At 40.5% G+C, this 23,094-nt stretch overlaps 1 protein-coding gene across 2 annotated transcripts in view; it reads right to left on the bottom strand.

Annotated features, from left to right (window-relative positions):
- Nucleotides 1-2,908: 2,908 nt before the first annotated feature.
- Nucleotides 2,909-23,094, bottom strand: part of LOC141946292 (sodium-dependent neutral amino acid transporter B(0)AT3-like) — a 31,725-nt gene continuing 11,539 nt past the window's right edge. Inside the window, exons 3-12 of one of the 2 annotated variants that reach the window (XM_074875805.1) lie at nt 22,726-22,863; nt 18,053-18,234; nt 17,543-17,653; nt 11,418-11,530; nt 11,007-11,135; nt 10,393-10,549; nt 8,536-8,740; nt 6,760-6,919; nt 4,838-5,000; nt 2,909-3,749 (exon numbers count right to left, since the gene is read on the bottom strand). In XM_074875805.1, coding sequence (XP_074731906.1) covers nt 3,537-3,749; nt 4,838-5,000; nt 6,760-6,919; nt 8,536-8,740; nt 10,393-10,549; nt 11,007-11,135; nt 11,418-11,530; nt 17,543-17,653; nt 18,053-18,234; nt 22,726-22,863 — 1,571 coding nt within the window. In that variant the 3' untranslated portion in view covers nt 2,909-3,536. The remainder of the gene's footprint in view (nt 3,750-4,837; nt 5,001-6,759; nt 6,920-8,535; nt 8,741-10,392; nt 10,550-11,006; nt 11,136-11,417; nt 11,531-17,542; nt 17,654-18,052; nt 18,235-22,725; nt 22,864-23,094) is intronic. The other variant, XM_074875814.1, reaches the window with a different exon arrangement.

Below are 23,094 nucleotides of genomic sequence, written 5' to 3'. Positions count from 1 at the left end.
TATTATGGTGGTAAAATATTTTCTACTTAATTGGTAGCAAGGTAGTACATTAAACAGCAACTGCTGACAGGAAATGTTTCAGTGGATTGAATAACTTGAATCTGGAAATATTAAAAAAAATAGGAACATTCTGAACCCGTAATGTGGATTTTCAACAATCATTGGAAAGCTGGGAAAATTGCAAAAGATTTGAAGGTTGGGGTGAAGGCTGAGAGTGTCTCAGTATTTAGGAGAAGTAGAGAGATTGACAGCTAAGCCACTGAAGGTAACTGCACTCACTGTGCAACTGATGTTGCAAGCGTTGCAAACCACTGTTCAGCTTGCTGGAGGCTTTGTATGGGGATGAAGAGTGGTAGGGCTGAAAGTTGCTTTCTAGTATCTCTCTGTAGGGCTGGAAGGGAGGAATTTGACAGAAGCTCCTCTAGAGGAAATTGTAGCATCTGGATGCGTCCGTCAAATGCATCCTTCTCACTGCTTCTTTTTGGGAGGTGTTTATGGACTGGGACTCTCAATTTGAGGTAGGTATCAAATTTTGCAATGTAGGGAACTGTTCCAGAAGGAATATGCTTTTCTCGCTGCAGCTGTTCTCTATCGTTTTATGATCATTTGGATGCTTCCTTATGTATAATGCTGTTGCAGTGCTCCTTCTGAGGCTTTTTCCTTTAACAGGTACTTGAGCTCCTTGTCTTAGGGCTATGGATTCTGCTTAAGGCTGAATATCACCATGCCTGTGTCTGTGTCCTTTACAGATTTACCTCCAAAGAATCCAGGCTGTCCTTATAGCCTAGACAATTCTAGAAAAGTCTTGTTTGTCAGAACGGTATGAGTTCACAGCAGAGTATTATAGCAAAGAAGATCTGATCAGATATGCAGATGAAAGATTGTGAGGAGACTGAGCAGAAGTAGAAGGTGCTTAGTATGTAAGACTTTGATGCAGATTCAGTTTCGTGTTTGCGTGCACGTGCTTACTTGAGTAAGTTAACAAAGTCAGTCATACTATTGAAGAGAAAAAAGTACATATAAGATGTTATGCTTCATATGAATAGGAAGGGAAAGATTGTAGCACTAATTTTACTGGAATAAGGCTACAGTTTTGGCACAGGCATTTTAGTAGAGGTCACATCAGAAGTGCACTGAGAACAGAAAAGCAATGTTCCTGCAAGAGTTGCTCAGCATGTTTTCTACATGCCTACTTCGGCTAAACAGTAACTTCAGCTAATACATTTCTCTGCCGTGAGTTGTAGTTACTGGAGCTGAAAATTTTCTTCCCTTGCATTCCGTCCCAGGCTGAATTGCGTGTCCAGTGACCCACGAAGTCTCCCTTCTGGTGAATGGGAAGGGGCAGCTCAAAAGTCAAGAAGTCTGTGAGTGCCATGACAGTGACTTGGGATACGTTTATAGACTTGAATGTCTTGTATTTGTAGTTTAATTCCTTTCTCAGCTTGTGTCTGTATTAGTTGGATGTATTTTTCTTTCAGAACAGATCTCTGACCAAATACTTAAACCTGCTGCATATACTCTGCATATATGTTTTTAATGAACATCTAGCTATCTGTAGTCAGAGACATGAATATAGAGTGTACACTTTAGGTAATTAAAAAATCTTATTTATGTATTTACAACTCTTATATGAATATACGCTCAAAATTGCAATTATACTGGGGTTTTTTTGATTATTCTTTCTTTATGGAAGCCTTTTTTCACTCATAACCTTTCAAATTTAATTTGCAACAGGCAGAGTGGCAATTGAAATCTTCTGTATCATTATAAAGAGCTTTTGCAGTGCACAGCTGCAGAACATCAAGAAGTTTGCTTGGACCTTTGTGACTTGTGAGGTTTCTGCTAACAGAAGCTGTGTTTCCATTCTGGGAACTGACTTGAAGGACTGGGACTGTTGGCAGGCTACCATAGGGAATTGCTGGACATCATCATGCAGACCACTGGCCAAGTCTGCAGCTTTTGGAAATAAAAACTTGTGGAGACAGACATTTAGCTGTTTTGCAGGAGGTACTACTCATCCCACATAATGAAAGGGCCAAGAAGTTCTGCCCTGGCAACTGCTGTGCACCCAGACAGTTTACCCGTGCATTTCCTTCTAGCAGGCAGAGGCATGGTGTGCTTTTGATCCTCTGGTGGCCTGGTGTGACAGACTGGATGCTGCTGTTTCTAGTACCATCACTGCTCCAGGAGAGTCTTACCATCCACGCTAGGGCAGGACAGGAGGTTGCAGCAGCAGCTGTGTGAGGGGGATACATAATCTAAAGAAAAAAATAAATCTCTCTTTCTTTACCCTGTTCTTTTGTTAAGCAGCAAGATAAAAATCATCCCCTCTTCTCTCCCAGGCTTTCAGTCCCCTTGTGCCCCTTTCAAGGTGTCAGGTAACTGCCTTTGCTCTGCAGAGTTTGAGTTGGTCTCATTCCTCTTCACTGTGTGGCTAAATCCCTGTTACCCATTATGAAGCCCTACTAGTGTGTAACCTATCACAAGGCTAAATACTGAAATAACCTACATTTTCCTTAATCTTCCTCTCCTTTCCTTGACTCTCCTAATTACTCAGCCTAAAGGCTTATCCTCACATACTTTCCCTGTATTTTTTCAGAGGCTGCTGGTTGCTCAAGTACCTCTGCAAAAGGAATTCTTGTCTTCTCTCACTGCAGAGTGGCTGGGATCTGCAGGCAAGTACAGGGGAACCTGTTTTTAAGTAAAGATTAACTTCATTGCCATGTAAGGTTGCAGCTCACTGAGAGGCTTCCATACATTTGCACTTTTATTACAGTATTCAGTTACTGTGTTCAGTATGAGAAATAAGGGGAAAACACTGGGGACATATGTTTTCACAGTATTTTCCACTGCAATAAATTCTGGTATCTGCTAAGGTAAGAGATTTGTGCAAAATTAATTACTTGGATTTACTTAATGTACATTCTTTTTACTGCTGATGCTTTATTTGTGCTCTTTGCAATGCTTGAGAACATGAAATAATCACAAAATAACTGCTATTTAAATGTGTATTGGGATTTACAAAAAGTAGAGTGTAATGGACAAGAGGAGTCCTTACTGTTCAAAACCTTTCATTCTACATCGCTCAGAGGGGAGTCAGTGAATGAAACTGTAGGTGATTGTGTTCCAATTTGTATGTTGCTGATCCTTAGGAACAGACAGTTCTTTTAGACAATTTTTTTTGAAAAGTGAGGGAAGACAGCAGGCGCTTGCAATAACTAGCAAGTTTTCCAAGTTTAAAGTCTGTCTGGAGAGAGACATGAAGTTGGTAATGCGTGAAAAGGTTTAAAGCAATGGGGCTGGTACTTGGTCAGTATGTAGGATTCAACAGGATGTATGAGGGACAAGATTAATGTAACTGTTGTGAAATTGGTTGAAAATAAAGGAAACATGGCAGCACTCTTTATGGAGTGCTAGTGATTGACTGTAAGCATATGAACTGCATAAACCAGGTTGGTTGGACGATACCATACTACAGCTGATCGTGTCTAACAAAGGCTGTCTTATTTTTACTTACAGGCAGATACAATGGGTATTTATTCTTTTGGATGAGAAAAGTTGCTACTAGCCCCCTGACATGAAAAAACTTCTGGTGGTACAAGGCTTGAGTCCTTGCTTCTGCGCATTCGTTTGATCAGATGGAAGAGTGCTACCAGAGGTACAAACACACAAGGAAGGACAACTAACAGCACACAGATGGCCAGCACCCAAGGTGGATAAACTTTCTCCTCTTTCATAGGGAAGCCTTCCTATGGAGATAAAAAGACAAGCAAAATAAATAATTCGTAGGTACACTTACATTTTGCTATGATTTCCCTTTGCGCTTTCTTATGCTGTTACATTAAGGATAGCAGAAGTTTTACTCTTGCTTCTGCAGTAGCATTCAGTGGCTGTGTCCTCTGTATCCCCTTCTCGTGGGTCTAAAGAGGGCTGTAAATGTTTTACAGTTTCAAAGATTTATAGCTGGAAGTGTGACACATTCCTAGGGGTGCAGGAGTTGCCCAAAGAGTTAAGCTCTGATTATTCTTGTTAGTACTCAAAGCTTGCCTGGTTTCAGCAATTGCCAAACGTGCTCTTTGCCGAATAGGGAAAATTTATATGAGAGATTTTGAGGGAATGATGATAATGCAATTTCTGCAAGTCTGTGGCTATGAGTTTTATTTTGGGATGATAGATACTTAATGGTGTTTGGAGGAGACACAGCTGCTGTGTAATGCTCGTGCAGTTGAAGACCAGAATTGATCTTCAAATCCCTACATAGGGTGTATCTGAAAGGGATCCAAGAAACTGCAACTGACGTGAGACAGTGACACCCAGATCAAATGTTCTCAGCTTTGACACGTCTCTGGTGCTGAATTAACTAATACTGTTCTTGGACCACTGCCTCCCTCCCTGTCCGTCTGTCAAAAGTACACATTTATATATTCATCAGGGCCCCAGTGACATTGGTAATTCTCACTGAGAAATGTTTTCATCCCTGGCATCTGTTATGCAGCTCTAAAACTCTGTTCATGCATTTGTTCCACCTCTGAACCCCTGTAGGTATGGGGTGTCTGTGAGACATTTCACTTCAACAGTTCTTTGCGTTACACATACCCATAAAAAATATGGAGCATGGAGTATGTGGGACTCCTCAAGAAGAGGCTCTTAACAGAAACACATTTAGTATGTGTAACCTTTATGCATACTGGAGCCTTCTCATTCTGAACATTGCATCACTTCAGGCTGCATTATGTAGGTAAGCAGTAGATATCAATGATTTTAAAGGATCTGGTAGGGGAGAAAAATATACAACTCTTGCTTTTATTAGAAGCTTTGAAAATATTTGGGAACATACATATTTAGGATTCCAGGCTGTATAGCTCGGCGGCTTCTGTATCTGAAGAGTAACAAAGGCCACGAAGACAATCAGCAGGAGCAGAGGGCTAATAAACCTCCATGTGATCTGCCAGTAGAGATTGGGTTTTCGTCCAGTCATCCATTTCACATCTTTACTGAACCTTTTAAGAGGAGGCATGTTTATGATAATGTCAAATCTAAGTAGTAACAGTTTCACTTTTTCATATTTTTCTATAAGTTTTAAACACATGGTACAGCTCCCTATATCTTTTCTATTCCGAATCCTTCTTTAATAACTTACTATAGACTTAAGTAAATAATAATATCAATAAAGTAGGTGTTTATTGATCCCTACCAGGGATGAATGATGAGTTTACATTGTCAGCTTACTGCAACTCAGTTTAGAGCAACTAATCTAAGGTTTCTAAGCACAAATAAGTGATGAAAATATTACAGCAGTTCTGTAGAACTATTCATTTTAAAAAAGACAAAATTGCCAAGGGAACAAATATAGCTTGTTAGGAAGAAATCTGAATTAACCACCACCAAACGAATCAGATCAAATTGTTGCAGCCTATGCAGTCACTAGTGGCAGTCGTTTGGACACAGAGCTGATCTTTTACAGGTACATCATACAGTTTTGTACGTTGAATGAACAGTAGATATATGGTTCTGGGTTTGATAGTTACATGATAATCTCTGTCTATCAAGTTGGAAAGAGTTTTGTAATCTGGAATAGGAATTGCAATTTTTGTGTGTGTGTTTTCAAACACCAGCTTTGTCTTCAATTCAGTTAATCTAACTGAAGATACTAGAAATTCTCTTGAGAACTAGGAAAAAGTGATTTGACTGTGCTCATATCCCATAGTAATGAAGAGGAAAAAGTATATGTATACTAGCACAACAGAGAAGATGCAGGTGCTATGGAATCCAGAGTCTGTTGTAGTGTGTGAAACCAGATTTTATTGCTACTTCTGCATCATGACAGATTGAGGCTAACTGTATGGGCAGCAAGAGGGATGTGTGAAATTGTTTATGATGATGATCTTAACAGTGAATCTAAAAAATCTAATGCAGGGACTTTAGCTGTAATTCAGGAAGATTTTTTTTTTCTTCAGTTTCTTATTTTTAAAATCATAGCCTATGGTAAGATTTAAGTTGAGATGATACTGATACACCTTGATATGCAACAGCACTGGCCAAACATGAGTTTATTACCTATACAGTATACAAACTGATCCACAAAAAATCAGGACCTTCATGATCCCAGTGCCAGAGTAAGAATTGGAAGGGTGAAGTCCCAACATGTAACTAAGTAAGTTATATAGGGGAAGAGATTAATCTTTATTGAGAATTGAGGAAATTTCTGGACTGGAAGGGCCCTGAATAGAGAGGGAAGTTTTACTCAAAATGAGGTAAGGATTCTGACATTTACAATTACAAAGGATGTAGGAAAGCTTTTAAACTAAAGAGTGAATTTAATTGGTGTCTGTGACTACAGAGATTCTCAGCACATAGGTTGAGCCTTTTAACATGGGGGAGTTACTGCTTGTTGCTTACTGTGAAGTTTGAGGGGAAAAAATGATAAACAAAAAATAGAAGAGTATACCAAAAAAAAGGGCAGTAACAGGAGGCTATTTGAAAGATGGTGTAACTCCTCCTGGGCAAAGAACTGCAATGGCTGTTGACTTTCTAGCTTTAAACCTAGGATCCCCCCTTCCATAAGTGCTATGCAGAGATTGTCCTTCCTGTTTTACAAATATAGGAGACTTGAAGAAAAGAATGATTATCTACATTCACAGAACTGGTAAATGCTACAGAAATATGTTAATATTGTATACCTGTATGTAACATACATGGATTGAGAGGAAAATGCATTTGTCTCTTATGAGAAAAATATTCCACCTGTTTCCAACGTACCTTTTAATTTTATAGACATATGCAACCCCAATCACTTCAAAGAAAGCGATGACTAGAAGAGGCAACGAGCCTGCATAGCTGTCAAATATGTCAATCCAGTAACTCCCCGAACCCAGCGTAAAACACAGAGCAATGAGGAAGCAAATTAGACATATTATACCTGAAGAAAAAGACGTATCTTTGTTATTGGCGTACTGAACTGAACTTGGTAAGTATATTTTTGTTCTAAGTTATTTTTGCTCTTGTTCCAGTGATTTTTATTCTCTCTCCCTCTATGGAGCTACAACAAACTGTTTTTGTCTCAGGGGAGCTAATACCATTTCTCAAACTCAGTTTTCCCCTGTGTGTTGGCCAAGAGGCACCACTCTGTTACAGGAGGAATGCAGTCGTGTGACTCAGTGCATCCTTCAGTTAGTACTTCCAGCAGACAGCCTGGGCTGTGCTGTGCTGTTGCCCTATGTTCATTTTTGACTGATGTAGTGAGTTTCAAGTGCCCTCATTTCCATGCAGTCACAGACTCAAAGCACAGGCAGCTGGCATTGGAGAAGTGTAAGGGCTCCCTGGATTTCTGTCCCCCATTTCCTCAGAGGGCCCAGAGCTACAAATGTGTATGTTCCTTATGTCCTGGCGTGTATGGTTTAGGTTTCACCACACTTTTGTACAGTCAGTTCCCCTTTTAGCCAAGATACAGATTTGGGGTAATTGAGAGAAAAAGTGGGAAGGAGGGAAGGTGTTGCTGGATGCAGAGATGGGCTGCAAATCAATTTCTATGTCCTTGTGCTGTGTTGCTAATTGCTTCTGACTCTGAGATGGCCTTTGGTTCAATGCTGTGTAAAATTGGCTCCAGACATTTTTTTTTCTTTTAAAAAAAAGAGCTCACAATTGGAAAATCAATTTCAAAATAATATGGTTACCTCATCAAGTTGTAAATAAATTTGTTTCTACATAAAAAGTTGTAAAATGAGAAGGATATAATTTAGATGCCACAGGAAGACTCTAAAAAAGGCATGAGAGCAATATTGCCCATAAGAATTTAAAAGGGCACGTTGCAGAAGTGTTAATCTATTACTTCAAACTGCCAGAAATTTTTCTAGACCAGTTTCACAGTAGGATCTCTCAGACTCTCACTGAGTCTGGTTCTTGAGGAGGAGGCTGGGTTCAGTAACTGTCTCTGTTTGAAAAAAATCCAGTTTTGGTGCACGAACAGGATCTCACGCACTCATTCCTCAGTTTCCAAGTGCTAATTTTCTACTCTGGCATGTTCACAGTAAGTGTGAAATAATCTGTAGCAACACAAACCTGAATGAAACAGGGGTGAATGACCTGTCTTACAGCTGTGAGAATGTGGTTAAGTTCGTGCGCAAGTGGTTATGGCAAATCAGCTGATGTCACTGGTTGCTTTAAAGCGACTTGTTTAGCTGCCAAAGGCTTAAGTGAAGACAAGGCTCTTCCTAATGTCTACAACAGCTCAGACTGAACTTGACTCCAGGAAAAGCAATTTATCAAGCTTTTTCAGACTGAAGCAGCTCTTGCAAGCTAAGAAAAAAACTGGCAAGGGCAATATAATGCTGTCATCTGACAGCTTCTGCCAAAACTGCTACCTCATCTATGTGCTTATCTTCTGCCAACACAATCCACTGCCCTTACTAACCCTATGAGATAGCTACGTTAATATTACAAGTTCTTAATCCCTCTATGATATTTGTTAAGCGGTTGGTAGTTTGCGCATCTATAAAGAAGCCACCTTCTGTGAACAAAGCAAAGCAAATACCTTACCAGATAATAGCTCTTTGGGTATTGATTTAGATATACTTTGAAGCTCTAGAAGAGGAGTGAAGACTCCCTCGATGTTCCCAAACATAGAAGAAAGGCCCAAGCTGAACAACATTATGAAGAACAGAATGGCCCAGGCCTGGGATCCTGGCATGAGAATGACGGCTTGGGTGAAAGTGATGAAGGCCAAGCCAGTTCCTGATACACTCTGCAGAATTCACAAACAGATAAAAATACACATTATAATGGTGTAAATGTAGTTTCTCATGCATCTAGAATTATAACCCACTTCTGTCCTTCCTTGGAGTCAAGGCTGCTGGTCAACTTGTGGGGCTCTGTGGCAGCCAGCAATTGAGAAAATGGTTAATAGGGAGTGTTTGTGGGAATTTTAATATTAAATGGTCTATCAGAGATGTGTAGACAATCATAGACCAGAATTTTATCTTGCACAGAGGGATGGGTCCGGAGTAAAGCAGATCTGAGAGTTGTAATTGAAATAGCAATTGGTTTGCCAATACCATCTTAAATACATTTTTTAAAAAAATCTGTGATATAATAGCTGCTGGAAAGAAAAAGATGTAAGTAAGGATATGAGTGGCACTCTAGCTGCAAGAGATTGGGTGAATTGTTGATCACAAAAAAATCCAAAATTGCTGGGGCAGAAAAGGCTAAAAAGCCCAATTTCAGCCAAATTTCTTTGAATTCAGTCTCCCAAGGACAAGGGTATTTAAATCTAAGCACTGAAAAATGCTAATGTTGCTCTAATTTGGAAGTAAAATATGTTAAACAAACCATAAATCAGAAATAGGTGCCATCAGAGGAAGCCAGGCAAAACAGAAACTGACTCATGTCAGGGCTGGAATGTTGTCCTTGGACTTTTACATCATGTGACTAAAATAGCCTATTTCACCATCATTGTGTGTTAAGGCTATTGTGGATTAGCACATTCTGTCTCTAGCAAATGTGTCTACCCTTTTGCCCTAAAATTTTATTTTATTTTTTTCTTAAGCTCCTTTCTTTCTTATTCTCTCCTCCAACCATGGCCCTATTCTTTTCTCATGAGGTGGTAAGGACTTGTAACAAGGGAGTACAAATGGGTGAGTAGTAAATGAGAGTTACCGGACTGGGTGGGTTCACTGGAGCAAGTGGAATGAGGTTGGAGAAGTAAACATAGAAGATACATCTGTGTTTAGTGATAGGGGAAATGTTTTAGGAGGGTTGGAAAAGAAGGAAAGATAGAGGATCATAATGTATTTTGCTTGGGGAGGAGGGAGGTTAGGGGAAAAAAAAAATTAAAATGTTGGTGAGATCCTGTACAGCGAGGAGGAAATTTAAAAGGGAGAGGACAAGAAGGAATAGAAAGATGTGGAAAGGAAGATAAAAGAGAAAACGGTGATAAGATACCTTCCTGATGGTCATATATGTGATTGAAGGCAAACAGTGAACATTTTAATAGATTTTTGATTCTTTTCTCAATATGGATTTAAGAAACTCCCATTCAGCATCCTTCTTCTATAATCTTTCAGCTAGATGTGTTTTCTCTGTTGTGCTTATTCCTGTAAACCAAAGTAGGACTGAATCTAGTGTCCATGGTAGGCTCCAGGTAGGCGCACTTTTGAAGATTAGTTTTGTGATAATAATGTGTAATTTTGCATGCTGCACCAGGCAGCTTTGAGTTCAGACTGTCCTACAGCAGTGTTGTTATTTCAAATTTTGAAAAAAAATTGTTTTATTTCATGATTAAGTATAATATATTCATCACAAGTAGAGTAAAGTACAAGTACTTGTAAGAAAAAGGAAGATACCAGTCCGTCTACTTATTTTGTTTAAGGGTTACTTTGCTGAAAGCAATTATGGTACCTGATCAAGAAATTCTTGAAAGTCACAGCTTTTCAGTTTGAGTCCAGCAATTTTTTCTGGATATGATGAATTTAGGAAATTAATCCAGGCCGTATAGTTCTGTCGCACGATGCTTTCTTCTGGAAGATCAAATTCATTGATGATATTGATAATATTCCTGCCAGAGAAGCCAAAATATCTTTAGTTTAAATGTTTGCAGATGATGTGGTTGGAAATGCAGATGCAGTCTCTAAAACATTTCTATTTTTATTTTATCGGGTCTCCAGACCATTTCCACCACTTGTGTTTAACAATTTAGTGAATCTGGTGGAATAGGAAAAGGTGTTGATTTTTTAACTTCTCATGCTAGTCTGAGATTGAGATGTGATCCTTGATGCACCTCTTGCAGTGGATTGTTTTATAATTAGACTTGCTTCTTACAAATGTTACTCCTGATCATTCTTGCCTCAGTGCTGTAATACTATAATACTTTTTATTTTTGTATTAGACTTCTTCATACAGATGCTTTTTCTTTTTAGTGAAAATAAATTCACCAAATGCATGTTTTTCAAGTAACGCGTTATCTATTTAGGCGTTGACACCACAATATAACACCGGAAATACAAGTTTCTCACCTGTCCAAGCAGTCCCAGTAGCCTGTGGTTGCTTTAAACCCCAAAACAGAGAAGACTGGGATGGAAGCGTAGAGGGATGTCATGCTGTTCACAACTGCTACTGTCACAGCATCCTTTTCACAGTCATTTCTAGAAATAACATTCAAACAAGTGAAGTGACTGAAAAAAGGCAGTATTTCATTTGTGATTCTCTCAGGTGTTTCTGCAAACATTTTATTTTTTTAGACTTTTTTTTCCCCTTCCTGTTAGAAAATCTATCTGGCTTTTCAGAAAGACAGAAGCTGTTAAGATCCTTTAGAAAAATGAGGATCCTTTATAAATATTCTAAGGAAAGAGTTTTGAAAATTTTAGAAAATTGCACAAAATACAGCAAGAATTTAGTCAATTTATAAAGGTTGTAGTTCCACTTACTTTGGTGGATTGTAGCTCGAGAAAGCAATAAGCCCTCCAAAAGCCAAAGAGAGAGAGAAGAAAATCTGGGTAGCTGCATCAAGCCATACGCGGGGATTTTTCAAAGTGTTCAGCTGAAATAATTGGAATAAATGCATGTATTAGGCTTAAATTAAAATTTATTTTTCTCTCCCAGTTCTCATAACTCATCGCTTATATCACTTCTGAAATTGTGAGTTGTGTTGTCATCTAAATACACTGAAAATGCAAATTAGTGCAAAACAAGTAAACCAGTAAAGCAGGCATTTCTGAATACATAATTTGGTCTATTTAAATGTGTGTAGTAATTATAGAATCTGTTTCGTTGTATACCTCTTCTGTCTGATGATAAAAAAGTGTTTCTAAATGATAGGCATTAGGCACACAATAGGGACAGTACATTACATTTTTCCTCAATTTATTTCTTTTTGTTAATCCACATATTGGGTAACACAGTTTAAGGATATTATCTTCCTAAAACTGTATAAATAAATGCTAAACCTTCATTGATTTAAGACACAAAGTGATTCCATAGCTTTCCAACTTTGCTTAAAAAAAAAAAAAACCAAACAAAAACTAAAAGCCCAAGCAGACAAGAAGAGGATATTAATTAAAAAGAGCATCTTAGATTCAAAGTACTGTAAAAACAGCAATAAAAGATGGAAGGGCAACATAGGAAAAATAAGGAAAAAGGAGAAGTTGGCAGAGTGAAATCTGAATTTTGATGTAAGGGTGACTTGTTAGAGGAATTAAAAAGTCAGTGATTGTTAGATTACAGAGAATAATATGCAATTTTAAATAGCTGCACTAAGAAGGAATCTTATCATTAAAAACAGTCTAAAAGAAAAAGATAAAATATAAGTAATGTGCAAAATGTAAATGCACTTAATAAATATTTGTTTCTTGTAGAAACTAAGTGGTGGTGTGTTATATTCATACCCTACCAGTCGTATTACTTTTTGATCTGTTATCAAGTAAGGCGAATAGAAACCAGTATTAGTTAAGAATGAGTGTTTTAAAAACCAGCTGGCCCAAATGTAATACCAGGGCTGTAGAGTATTTCACTTTGTTTTACATCAGTCTGAGTCAAATCTGCGGCCTGGTCATGCACAGTGAATTGTGTGTTTTCTGTGTTGTGTCTATGTGCGTGTGCTATTGATCCTAGTACATGATTAGGAACGTTTGTAGGAATGATCCTACTAGGAGCATTTGTAGGAAGGACAAGAACAAGTGTAAGGTCTTGCACCTGGGAAAACAATCCAGGAGTGCAGCACAGGCTGGGATCTACCTGGCTGGAGAGCAGCTCTTGGAAAGGGACCTGGGGAACCTGGTGGACAACAAGCTCAATATGAGTGAACATTGTGCTGCTGCGGCAAAGAAAGCCAAAAGGATGTTGGTTTGCATCAACAAGAGGTTCACCAGCAGAGATGAAGAAGTCATTATTCCACTCTACTCAGCCCTTGTCAGGCCGGAATACTGGAATACTGTGTTCAGTTTTGGTCCCCGCTATACAAAAAAGATGTGAACAGGCTGGAGAGGGTGCAGAGAGGGGCCCCAGAGATACAAAGATGATCAAGGGATGGGGAAGCCTGCTATGTGAGAAAAGGCTGAGAGGACTGGGTTTGTTCAGCCTTGAGAAGAGAAGGCTTAGGGGAGGCCTTATCACTATGTTCCCATATTTAAAGGGTGGCTACAAAGAAGATGGAGACTCCCTTTTTACAAGGAGTCACGTGGAAAGGACGAGGGGTAATGGGTACAGGTTACTCCTGAAGAGATTCCGACTGGACACAAGAGGAAAATTTTTCATGATGAGAACAAACCAGCCATTGGAATAATCTCCCCAGGGAAGTGGTAGATTCCACAACATCGGACACTTTTAAGATTCAGCTGGACAGGGTGCTGGGCCATCTTGCCTAGACCATTCTTTTGCCAGAAAGGTTGGACCAGATGATCCTTGAGGTCCTTTCCTGAAGGAGATTCTATGATTCCATGGTTCTATGAGTGAGAGGCAAGTATGCCAGAAGATCCTTAATAGCATTTTGGATTTCTCTGAAGCTGGCCTGAGCTTGAAGAGTGAAAATAATGGGTTCACCTCGGTGTGGATGGATGCAGTGAATGCCATTACTGCAGATGATTTCTCCACAAGTACGCCAGTGCCCTGACCACAGCAGAGCTGGTATAACTTTTGTACTACAGAGCAGAGCAAGCAGGTGCATGTAATCATTACTGGCTGAAATGCTTTTGCTTAGACAAACCTTTCTAGAGGTTTATTTTGAAAGATCATATCCAAACCTCCAGTGCCAGAGTGCTCACTGGTAGGACCTTGTGCAGGTGCGGAACTAGATTGCTATTGCAGTGCTGAAATTCAGCATTTGCATTCAACATGGCCTTCACAGTTTGATTAAGTGCTGCCAAGTCAATTGTCAGTGCTGATAGATGTACTGTTACAAGTCTGGCTTTCTGACTGGAGATTTTGGCAAATGAGTCTGGAGATAGTTTAGTTTGGTGCTAGATCCAATGCATTTATTGACTCTAAAACATACTAATCAACCCCCAGACTTGAAGAAATAGTGGACTGGCAAGCGTGCCATGGTAATGTCATTATCTGGTCTTAAGCAAATTATGAATCTAAATGTTATTTTATATTTTCATTAATATGGTATATGGATTTCATAAGTGTATCTTCAGAAGAAAAAATGTGCTGAACCTAGAAACATGTAGATGAAGGTATACAACCAGAGTGTTAACGAACGAACATGGGAGTGAGGAAGGGAAGCATAATTGCCCCTCTGGTCAGTGAGATGTTTGGATGCTTGAACATGTGAAACACAGAGAGAAACTTTCTTAAAACAGAATTAAAAAGTACTGGGATCCCTGTGATGTGTAATTTTGGTGTAAAAACAGCTATTGCTTTTGTCATAAGCAAGTGACCAACAAGTAATACTTCACTTAAAGACAGCAGTTCATTAAGGTAATGCTTTTGTTCTCCTTAATAATACCAGAAACAATATGGACAGACCAGGTACCTTGAAAAGATTTTTAAGTGTCCATTCACAGTAATATATCAGATGTAAAACTAAACTGCAAAGTAGAGTTAAAAATTACAAATTGCCTCTGTGATAGAGGATCTGGTGTCTGTGCTGCCTTTTTCTTGACTATTCTCACTGCTCGTTAAAAAGCTGCAGAGCTCTGGGCACAGCCATCAGTTGCCCAACCAAGTCCCTGGAATTGTTCATTGCCAGAGAACCCCCAAATATTTACAGTCTCCGAAGCTCTTGCAGATGTGAAGGAGACTGAAGAAGGAGGCATTTGTGCTCCTGAGCTAACACAGATGTCCGCAGAAGCTGAACCGTGTAGAGACCATTGCTGATGCTTGACAGGATCCCTTTTCTGCTGCCTCTGATTATTTTTTTTCTCCAAGAACCTTTCCAGAAGTCTCTGTTCCAGCTTCTGTGTTGCTTCATCTTTGTACAACTTCTGCTTTCCCCTCAAGTGCCTGTGAGCATAACTTCAGTATCTTTTTTGTTTTCTTGGCAGCTTCACTTTCCAGGTAGCCAAGGATTTAGAGAGGGTGAGTAAATCATCAGACTTCTCCATGTCTGAAAGTCAATGAAAAGACGTATTCATTACTTGTTCTAGAATTTAAGGTGTGAAAGTGTGTCAGATGGCAAAAAGCCAATGATGTATTTCTGCATGAAAATAAAACCACGGCCTTGCATGTTTAAAATCCCCACGCATGCAGTTATTATTTGTGATATTTATTAATGAGAACTAAAATACGAACTTGGAAAGTGAATAAACTTAAACAATGGTGGTTTGAGGAAAAAAATTAAATTCAGTTGGATGATTATGATGTTGAAACTCGGTAAGATGTGACTTTTAGCACTAGGTATTACATTCTTTCACAGATTTTCAAATACAACAGTGAGGTGTAAGTTACCAGAGAGTGGATGTGGCAGCTATTACAGAGAAACTACAATTTCTGCTGCACTACAAAGTTGGAAAAAAGCTGAAAAAGATTGCCTCCAATGAGTAGAGAATGTCAAGAAGGTTGATTTTTAAAATTTATTATTATTTTTTCTTTTAAAGCAAGCTGAAACAGACAGTAGGTGAGCTAACTCTTACTTTATTTTGCCTAAACTTTACAAGCTTCCTGCAAAAAGACAGGAAATAAGAAGAAAACAGAACACACTTAAGAAATATACTTTGCAGTTTTGTCAGCTAATGTGGTCTGGGTGGGCCAGGTAAATCTTTGCCAAAAAAACCCCCACAAACTGATAGCCCCCCTGTACAACTCACTTTGGGACATCCCATGTGGAGAAGTGTAACAAGAAAAATGCATGTATTTACTGACAGCAGTGATGGGAATAGTTCCTCAACAAACAGGCTAACAGAAAAGGCAATACTGGTACTGCAGTTGTGGGCTAAGGGGAAGAAGAGAGAAAGGAAATGTTGCAGTTGTATGCTTACTGTCTTTTTGAAGTCCTTCAAGTGCCAAAATTCTCCACAGCAGTTGGCATATAAGTTTAATAAAGCCATCTTTCTGTCTTACACTATAACTTCCCATGCAATAGCAACACCCATAGCAGATATCACTTACCAGGCTGTTGCATCAGCTCTTCCATGTTTGTAGATAAGAACATACAATTTCATCACCAAAACCATCTTCAGATGACTCTTCAAGGATGTCCTGAGGATCTGTTTCCTCAAACCGACTGATCATTAACTGCAGGTTGGTTGCAGCCGGATTTTCATTGTGACTTCTGGCGCCAGTCTGCAAACCATCCAGCTCTTCTTTTATGATGATCTGGTCCCCCTCAGTGATACCTCCAGGCTTTGTGAATACACACAAATCTAGTTTTTGTACTAAGTTCACTGTGAAATGATTGTAAGTCCTGAAGATGGCTGAGCTCTTCTGGAGAAATCTGACAGCAGGGCTGAGACCAAATGACAACAGACCAAGCCCTGTTCTGGTTGTGTTTTCTAATCTGCTTTCTTCCTTAAGACATTGCATCAAGCATTTATTGTCCTGTCTGAGCCCTACAAAATTGCAAGTGCATGTCCTGGTCTCCTGTAAAGACCCAGGTTGTCCTTTGTGAGCTCTGACAGCATTCAGCTGCGTGCCTGTGCCACTGGGCGTGCAGGGGGAGGGATAAAAGAAGTGTCTTATCTGAGCTTTCTCTTGCTCTTGTTCCTTTCTAGGCTGGCATGTAATATCTCTGGGCTTCTTGGATTGTGTTTTCTTTAATAACTGTGTTCCTGGTGTAGGATGGGAAAGGGAAGTACCCAGTGTTCCTGTGGTGGGAAGCCCTGCTGTGGCTGCAGAAGCAGAGGATGCTCCAAGACCATCTGTCAGTGGCTTCTGCTCTACACTCTCCTCTACACTCACCACTTTATGGAGCTTTTTAGCACAAAGACAGAGCTGTGAGGAGCCTATGGTTGATAGCAACCACTTGGTGGGACAGTTTGACTTTGCATTTGAGAAGGCCACTAAGAACAGTGTAAAGCGGTCCTTCTGAAATGGCCAGCATATGGAGGGATCTGGGACTCCTGTCCCTTTGAGAATATGAGGAAAAAATGGGAGAGGGATATTCTCCAGAAGGTCTGTCTTTTAGGGACAGCTACGGGGAGGGGGGAAACTTCAGCTATGGAGAAACAGGAGTAGGAGAAAATTGCTTTCAACCTTAAAAAAAACCACTTTGCAGTGTAATTCTTCAGTCATTTTCCATGTGAATTCTTAAAAGATTAAAGTTGTGTAAATTCTGTAGCATTGACAGGGAAATCCCATCCTTATCAGAACAGAAAGATAATTCTGTTCGTGAAGTGCATTAGCTTCACTTACATATTCAAGACCAAGGCACCCGTAACATACTCAATTTTCCAGAATTTTCAGATATGCTTATTACTGAACTGTTAAATACTTTACTGCTTCTTGTCTTGCTAAAGTATATGAAAATACTAAATCACTTCATCTCATAAAAAAGAGCTTAGCTGAGCTTTTGGATAGAGAGCTTGCTCGGGAGCTGCTGGAAAATTAATATATAATCTGAGGTATGAGGGGGAGAAAAAGGAAAAATAATATTTCTGACTATAGCAGCAATACTTACATTTGGGGTGAAGAGGTAAGCCAGACCATCAGTGGCTCCTGGTAGAGTGAGTCCATGAATAAGGAATACAGTTAGGACAAGGTAAGGAAATATTGCTGTTACATAAATTGCCTAAAGTAAGAAGACAGACAGACAGTTACTGACAATAACATTGATAAATCCTATTTGTTATTGCAACACACAATCCTAATAATATTAGATAAGACAGCTGCAGGTGAACATTGCCATCTTTAAAAGAATCAGAATGCACTTTTGCAGAACATATTTGTAAAAACGTTGCTTTTAAAACTGTGCGAGGAGAGACTGCTAGGGCAGAAGCATTTGCAATGGAAAAGGAGAGAAGTGTCATCCTGAGGCACCTGTAGCACTGTTAGCGCTTCATTGGACAAGGAGCACACTGGCGTGGTGCTGGTGTGGTAAATGGGGAAGGCTTTCCTTGGTGGTGGAACTCAGTATCTGGAGAGCAAGATCCAAAGTGTGGGATAATGCACTTCTCTACCTTTTCCGTACCTTTCCTGTGGTTTCAATTCCTCGGATGGTGCAGAGATAGACAATTGCCCAGCAAGTTGCTAAGCACAGAATGAGCCACCACTGTAACGTGCCACTCTCAGTGACATCGGGTGTTATGTTCAAAGTTTTCCTGTACCAAAAATAATTTACTGCAGTACTTTCGTAACATTCTTCGTTGAGCCCTGGAAAAAAATGTGGCAAGTGTAAGAATAAATTTTAAAATTGGTAATATTTTTCCCACTCACTGTATTGTTAGGAAGCAATACTTTATACTAATGGAGAGGGGCAGGATGGTCCCTTGTGGGCTGCGAGATCCAATACAGAGAGGGACTGAGCTGGCCTTTCTGCACTGTCTGTAATGTGTAGCAAGACAAACTCTTGTCGCGGCAGGCTGATACTGCAAGACTTAGATGACACCTTCACCAGAACATCACCAGCATTTCTGCAAGAGATAGCTTTCTAAATAGAAAAGGCATCATACTCAGTGCAAGGTAAAATCTAAACTGTAATTTTAGTGGAGACTATGAAATTTTTTAGCTGTATGTCTACAGGTTGGTGGAGCCGTAACAAGATTCAGGCACCTGAGGATAGATCTAAGCCCGGGATCCCCTGGCTACGTTGTGCCCTGCAGTGGGGCAAGACCCAGGCATCAGCCTCTTTAGTTCACGTTCACCTTTCCAGGACTTCTGTGAGCAGGAACCTCAGGCACCTGCGCCTGGGGGAGGGGGCACTCTCCAGCCAGGCTCTGTGCTGGACAAGAGGGAACCGGGAACACGAGGTACGCCATGGCCCGTGCTCACCCTTCTGCCTACGCGCAACCTAAGTGCCTGAAGGGGAGATTGACAGAGGATCTTCAGAAAACCCACTGACCTGCTGTCTTTAGCTGGTAACCCGAATTCCCTGGGTGCTGCAGCTTCTGCATTTGCTCCTAGCCAGAATCAGGTGTGTCCTGAGAACACAAGGCAGCCCTGTGCATTTCCAGGACCTGGGGTTACGCAGCGTGGAGTCAACAGAGGCAGCACTGATAGCAATGCCTGTAACCAGGGGGTCCAGCACACACCGAGGCTGGGAGACCTCTCCCCTTTCCCTGCCTAGTAAAACCTGAATGCATCTCTTCCTCTGTCTGGAAGAGCACGCTCGTTTTCTTGCAGTGGCTCCTGCTGAAGCTGCTGCTTTGCGCACAATCCCACTCAAGTTTAGCACAACTTTTTTCCCCCTCCTTCCTGTTTTCAGGTCCCATTAGCTTTGGCTGTTGGCTCTTGCTGGGATTACCTAATGCACTGAGCAGAGTAGCTCACACAGGGCAGTTTGCCACTCTCCTGCCATGAGTGGCTGATAGCCCAGGCTGGAGAAAGGACAGCTCATTCCGCTTGCATGGAAGGGTAAGTCAATCATCTTGTCATGACTCTACAAAGGGAACAAGCATGTCTGCGGGCAGGAGAATGATAAAACTGCATTTCAGCAACATCCAGATGCTGCATTTACTGGTAGTAAGTTTGAGGTGGCTGAATAAGGTAAGTGGCTACAGGAAACCTCATTTGTTCTCCTGTTTAAACTCTATAGCTGGGCATGATGATATATTTTAGGAAGATAATCCTGAGAGTATAAGAAACAACTCCTCTCTCCATTTTTAATTTTTTCCTGTTGTATGAAATGCCAGCCTGTTCAATCAAGCTCTCAAATGGGCCCATTTCTTCATTTTCTTGTGACCTTTCACTCATTTCTGAAACAGCCACCATTCACAGTAAAACTCTGAAAACAAATGAATCAACAACGTGGCAATTAAGCCACTTAGCAGAGTTTAGGGATCCACCAAGTTCCTTGCCCTGTGACTGAAGTGGGGAAGCACGCTGTGGTGCTCTTGGGTGGCCAGCTCCATGATCTTGATGGTGAATTGAATTTGGTTCCCTTTTTGCCCTGATGATAAATGCCTTTTCTTTTAGGGAGACTCTTGTTATGCAGGAGATGTTAGATTCAAGTATTTCCAGCTAAAGCGGGGGAGGCAGAGTGTGTCGTTCTTCCATCCTCGCCTCACAGCCCTCCAGTCTCTGGGAGAGATGATGGGTGCAGGTCCTTCTGCTGTGGTTCAGGAGAAAGGACTGACCGAGAAGCCTGGCTCTTGGAGAGCTTTGTGAAGAGGAACCCTGACACGTGACCCTAGGGTGCAGAGCTGTCAGCGCTAGCTGGGTTAAAGAAAACAAAAAGGTCTTTTAAAAGAGCAAAAGAAACTCTGACAGAAGACATCACAGAATTTATATTTCTAATGTTAAAAAGGTAATATTGATAAATCAACATTTTGCTTTTATTCTTCTCTAAAACAGAGCCATCACAGGACTTCCACGTAATAAAGATGGACTGGAAAATGCAGATTATGTGAGAAATAATCTGCAAATGATAAATTTTTAATTGAATGGGTGCAGCTAATCCCAGCAGAGACAGCAGAGGTGATTCCTGGTTTGTATGTCTTGAAACACTACAGAAATTCTAGCAGACAAAGAGTTAGGGTGCCTACCTTTGAAAAGCAAGAAAAGTGACCTGAATAAGTTGTGGCAAAATCTTGACCTCAGCTCTGGGCTGAATTCTGGGAAAGCTGGTGTAGCTGGCAAAAGGTTGATGGAAAGGAGTAGTCATGATTGTGGTCATTGTGGCTTTATGAAACTTTTCAAACAAAACTTGCTTTGGTGAGATTGCAAGGTGAAGAGTGAAGTAACTTGCAGGGATGTGATGTACTGATTTAGTCAAGTGACTTTCCAGTTACAAATTTACACTTGAAAGTGTGGTTGCCACTGAAATGTCATTACATCTGAAGCTGGTAATTCTCTTTCAGTGTATGAGGACAGTCGTATACTCAGACTGGCTGGTGTCCTTTCCTCTGCTCTGAATTAAAAGAATTGGATGTGCACCCAGACACACACTGACCAGTGCAATCCCAGTTACCTCTGAATACACAGTCTCTGGCTGTTGAATGAAAGTCTGTGGAGTGTAGCAGGGTGTATGAGTAATAAGCTGTGTAGTGGAAAGCTTTGCTGCTCTTGCTACTTTAGTCCCAGCTTAAGTATGTGAGCCTGAAATAATGCTGGCTTAGTCTATGTTCAGCTGGTGGAGGGGAACAGCTGCTACTTGACTCACTTTGGAAGCAGCTCCCTGGAGCTCATCATTGCAGTAATGATGGAGAAGTGCAGGTTCTTCCCATCGTGGCACTGGTACTGAAAACTCTGCCCTTAAAGGACTTCTTCAATATTTTCTAAAAGACGTGTAACTAAAAATGCAGGATTTTGTATATTGAACTAGTTGATTAAAAAGTTGATCTCCAAAGCAGGTTTGGAACACATTTACTAGTTACTAGTAAATTACTAGTAAATTACTAGTTGCAACATCTGTATCCTGAGAAATGAGAGAATCCTATTTCTCTACTTCTGTAACAAAGTTGGGAGATGTCTAACTGTCTTCCTACTCTAGAATAGTCCTAAGGTCTCCAAAAGAAAGTTGACTTCTGCAATGTTTTGTCTTTTTTCTTAGCTCCTTTCCTCCACTAACCTCAGTGTTCTCATAGGTGTCCTCCTCACAACCACTCTTACTCCCAGGTTCCCCTTCTTAAATACTTATCACAGAGGCACAGCCACCATCACTAATTGGCCTGGCCTTGGCCAGAGGTGGGGCTGACTTGGAGCCGGGGGAGCTTTGAGAAGCTTCTCACAGGGGCCACTGCTGTAGCCCCCTCCCCTGCTACCAAAACCCCCCTCCACAGACACACCCAGCACAACCTCTTACTCAGATTACATTTCTTGCTCTGCCCTGGAACTTGTGTGTCTCATGCTCTGAACAAAAAAGAAAGCTGAAAAATAATTTTAAAGAACTGTGAGCAGTCTTTATCCTGCTTAAGTACACTGTCTGTCTCTGGTCTTACACCAGGTTTTGTAGCAGGTAGTATGAATTTAGTCTGAGCCTCTAAGATTCTCTCTTTAAGTAGTTTCTCTGCTACCTCAAAAATGTTTTGCTTCTTTAGTTGGTTCTTTTTTTTTTTAACACTGTTATTTCATTTCCCATTTTGAAATCAAGCAGAAGGGGCCATGGACTTTCTGGATTTTGTTGTTCCTGAGAGGGTGATGAATTTGAGTAGGCTATCATCACTCTCGTAGTTTTTTGACAAGAAAACAGACCAGGTCTTGTGCACAACACAGGGCCAAATCACGTGTGGCTTCTCCTCTCAGGTGCTTCTCAGTTAGCTGGCAATCTACAGGCAGAAACGTTCTTCAGTAGGGTTGTGTTTCCTGCTCTGGTAACTCAGCTGATCTTTCTCAGCACATCATGGCAAATGAGCTGAAAGGTTTCTGTAAGAGCTTATGAGTCATAAACAATGCATCACCATCTAATGAAAACTTGAAAGTCTCATTTAAAGCAGTTACTGAAAGATGTAGTCATAAATTTGGTTCTTAATTATGCTAATAATCTCACGTGTCTTGATATGTAGTTTATGATAACAGACACGTATGTCTTGATAAAGAACTATTTCTCCATAGTCAGAAACCAGAGGACACTCTTTCAGGCTGGTATTTGTATCATAGCACAAGCATCAAAAATTAACAAGGCTTCCCTTTTCCACTTGTTAGCCCCCAGACTCTGACATTTGTGATCCTCCTTTTGCTAGCAGTGATGCTCGAAGTGGTAGTTACCTGTTCTGTTTTCATTTAGAGGACAAACACTCCAAGGAAGAGGTTCTTGGAAGGAGTTTATGAAATACCACATCACCCAGGTTAAAACAGTGTTGTAGTATAAGCTCACCAGAACCGACACCATCCATGAACCAACCCCTGCAGAAAGCACAACATCTCAGCTTAGAAAAGCTTTGGAAAAAATTATCAGTTACAGCACTTGCTCTTAGAAGCTCACATTTCCTAATTTTTCAAGATTTTCTGTTTCCCCCGAGAGACGTTTCACATGAAAGACGGCCATTTGTGTCCTTAGTAGCCAAACAGTGGTGCACAGTCCCCCAGCTCACCAGCCCTGCTCCAGGAAGGCTGACACTCCTTACTTAAATCTAA

The sequence above is a fragment of the Strix uralensis genome, chromosome 1, assembly GCF_047716275.1.
Source record: "Strix uralensis isolate ZFMK-TIS-50842 chromosome 1, bStrUra1, whole genome shotgun sequence".
Classification (NCBI taxonomy): Eukaryota; Metazoa; Chordata; class Aves; order Strigiformes; family Strigidae; genus Strix; species Strix uralensis.
Note: the sequence above shows the minus strand (reverse complement) of the source record. Positions and strands in the feature narration are given on the sequence as shown.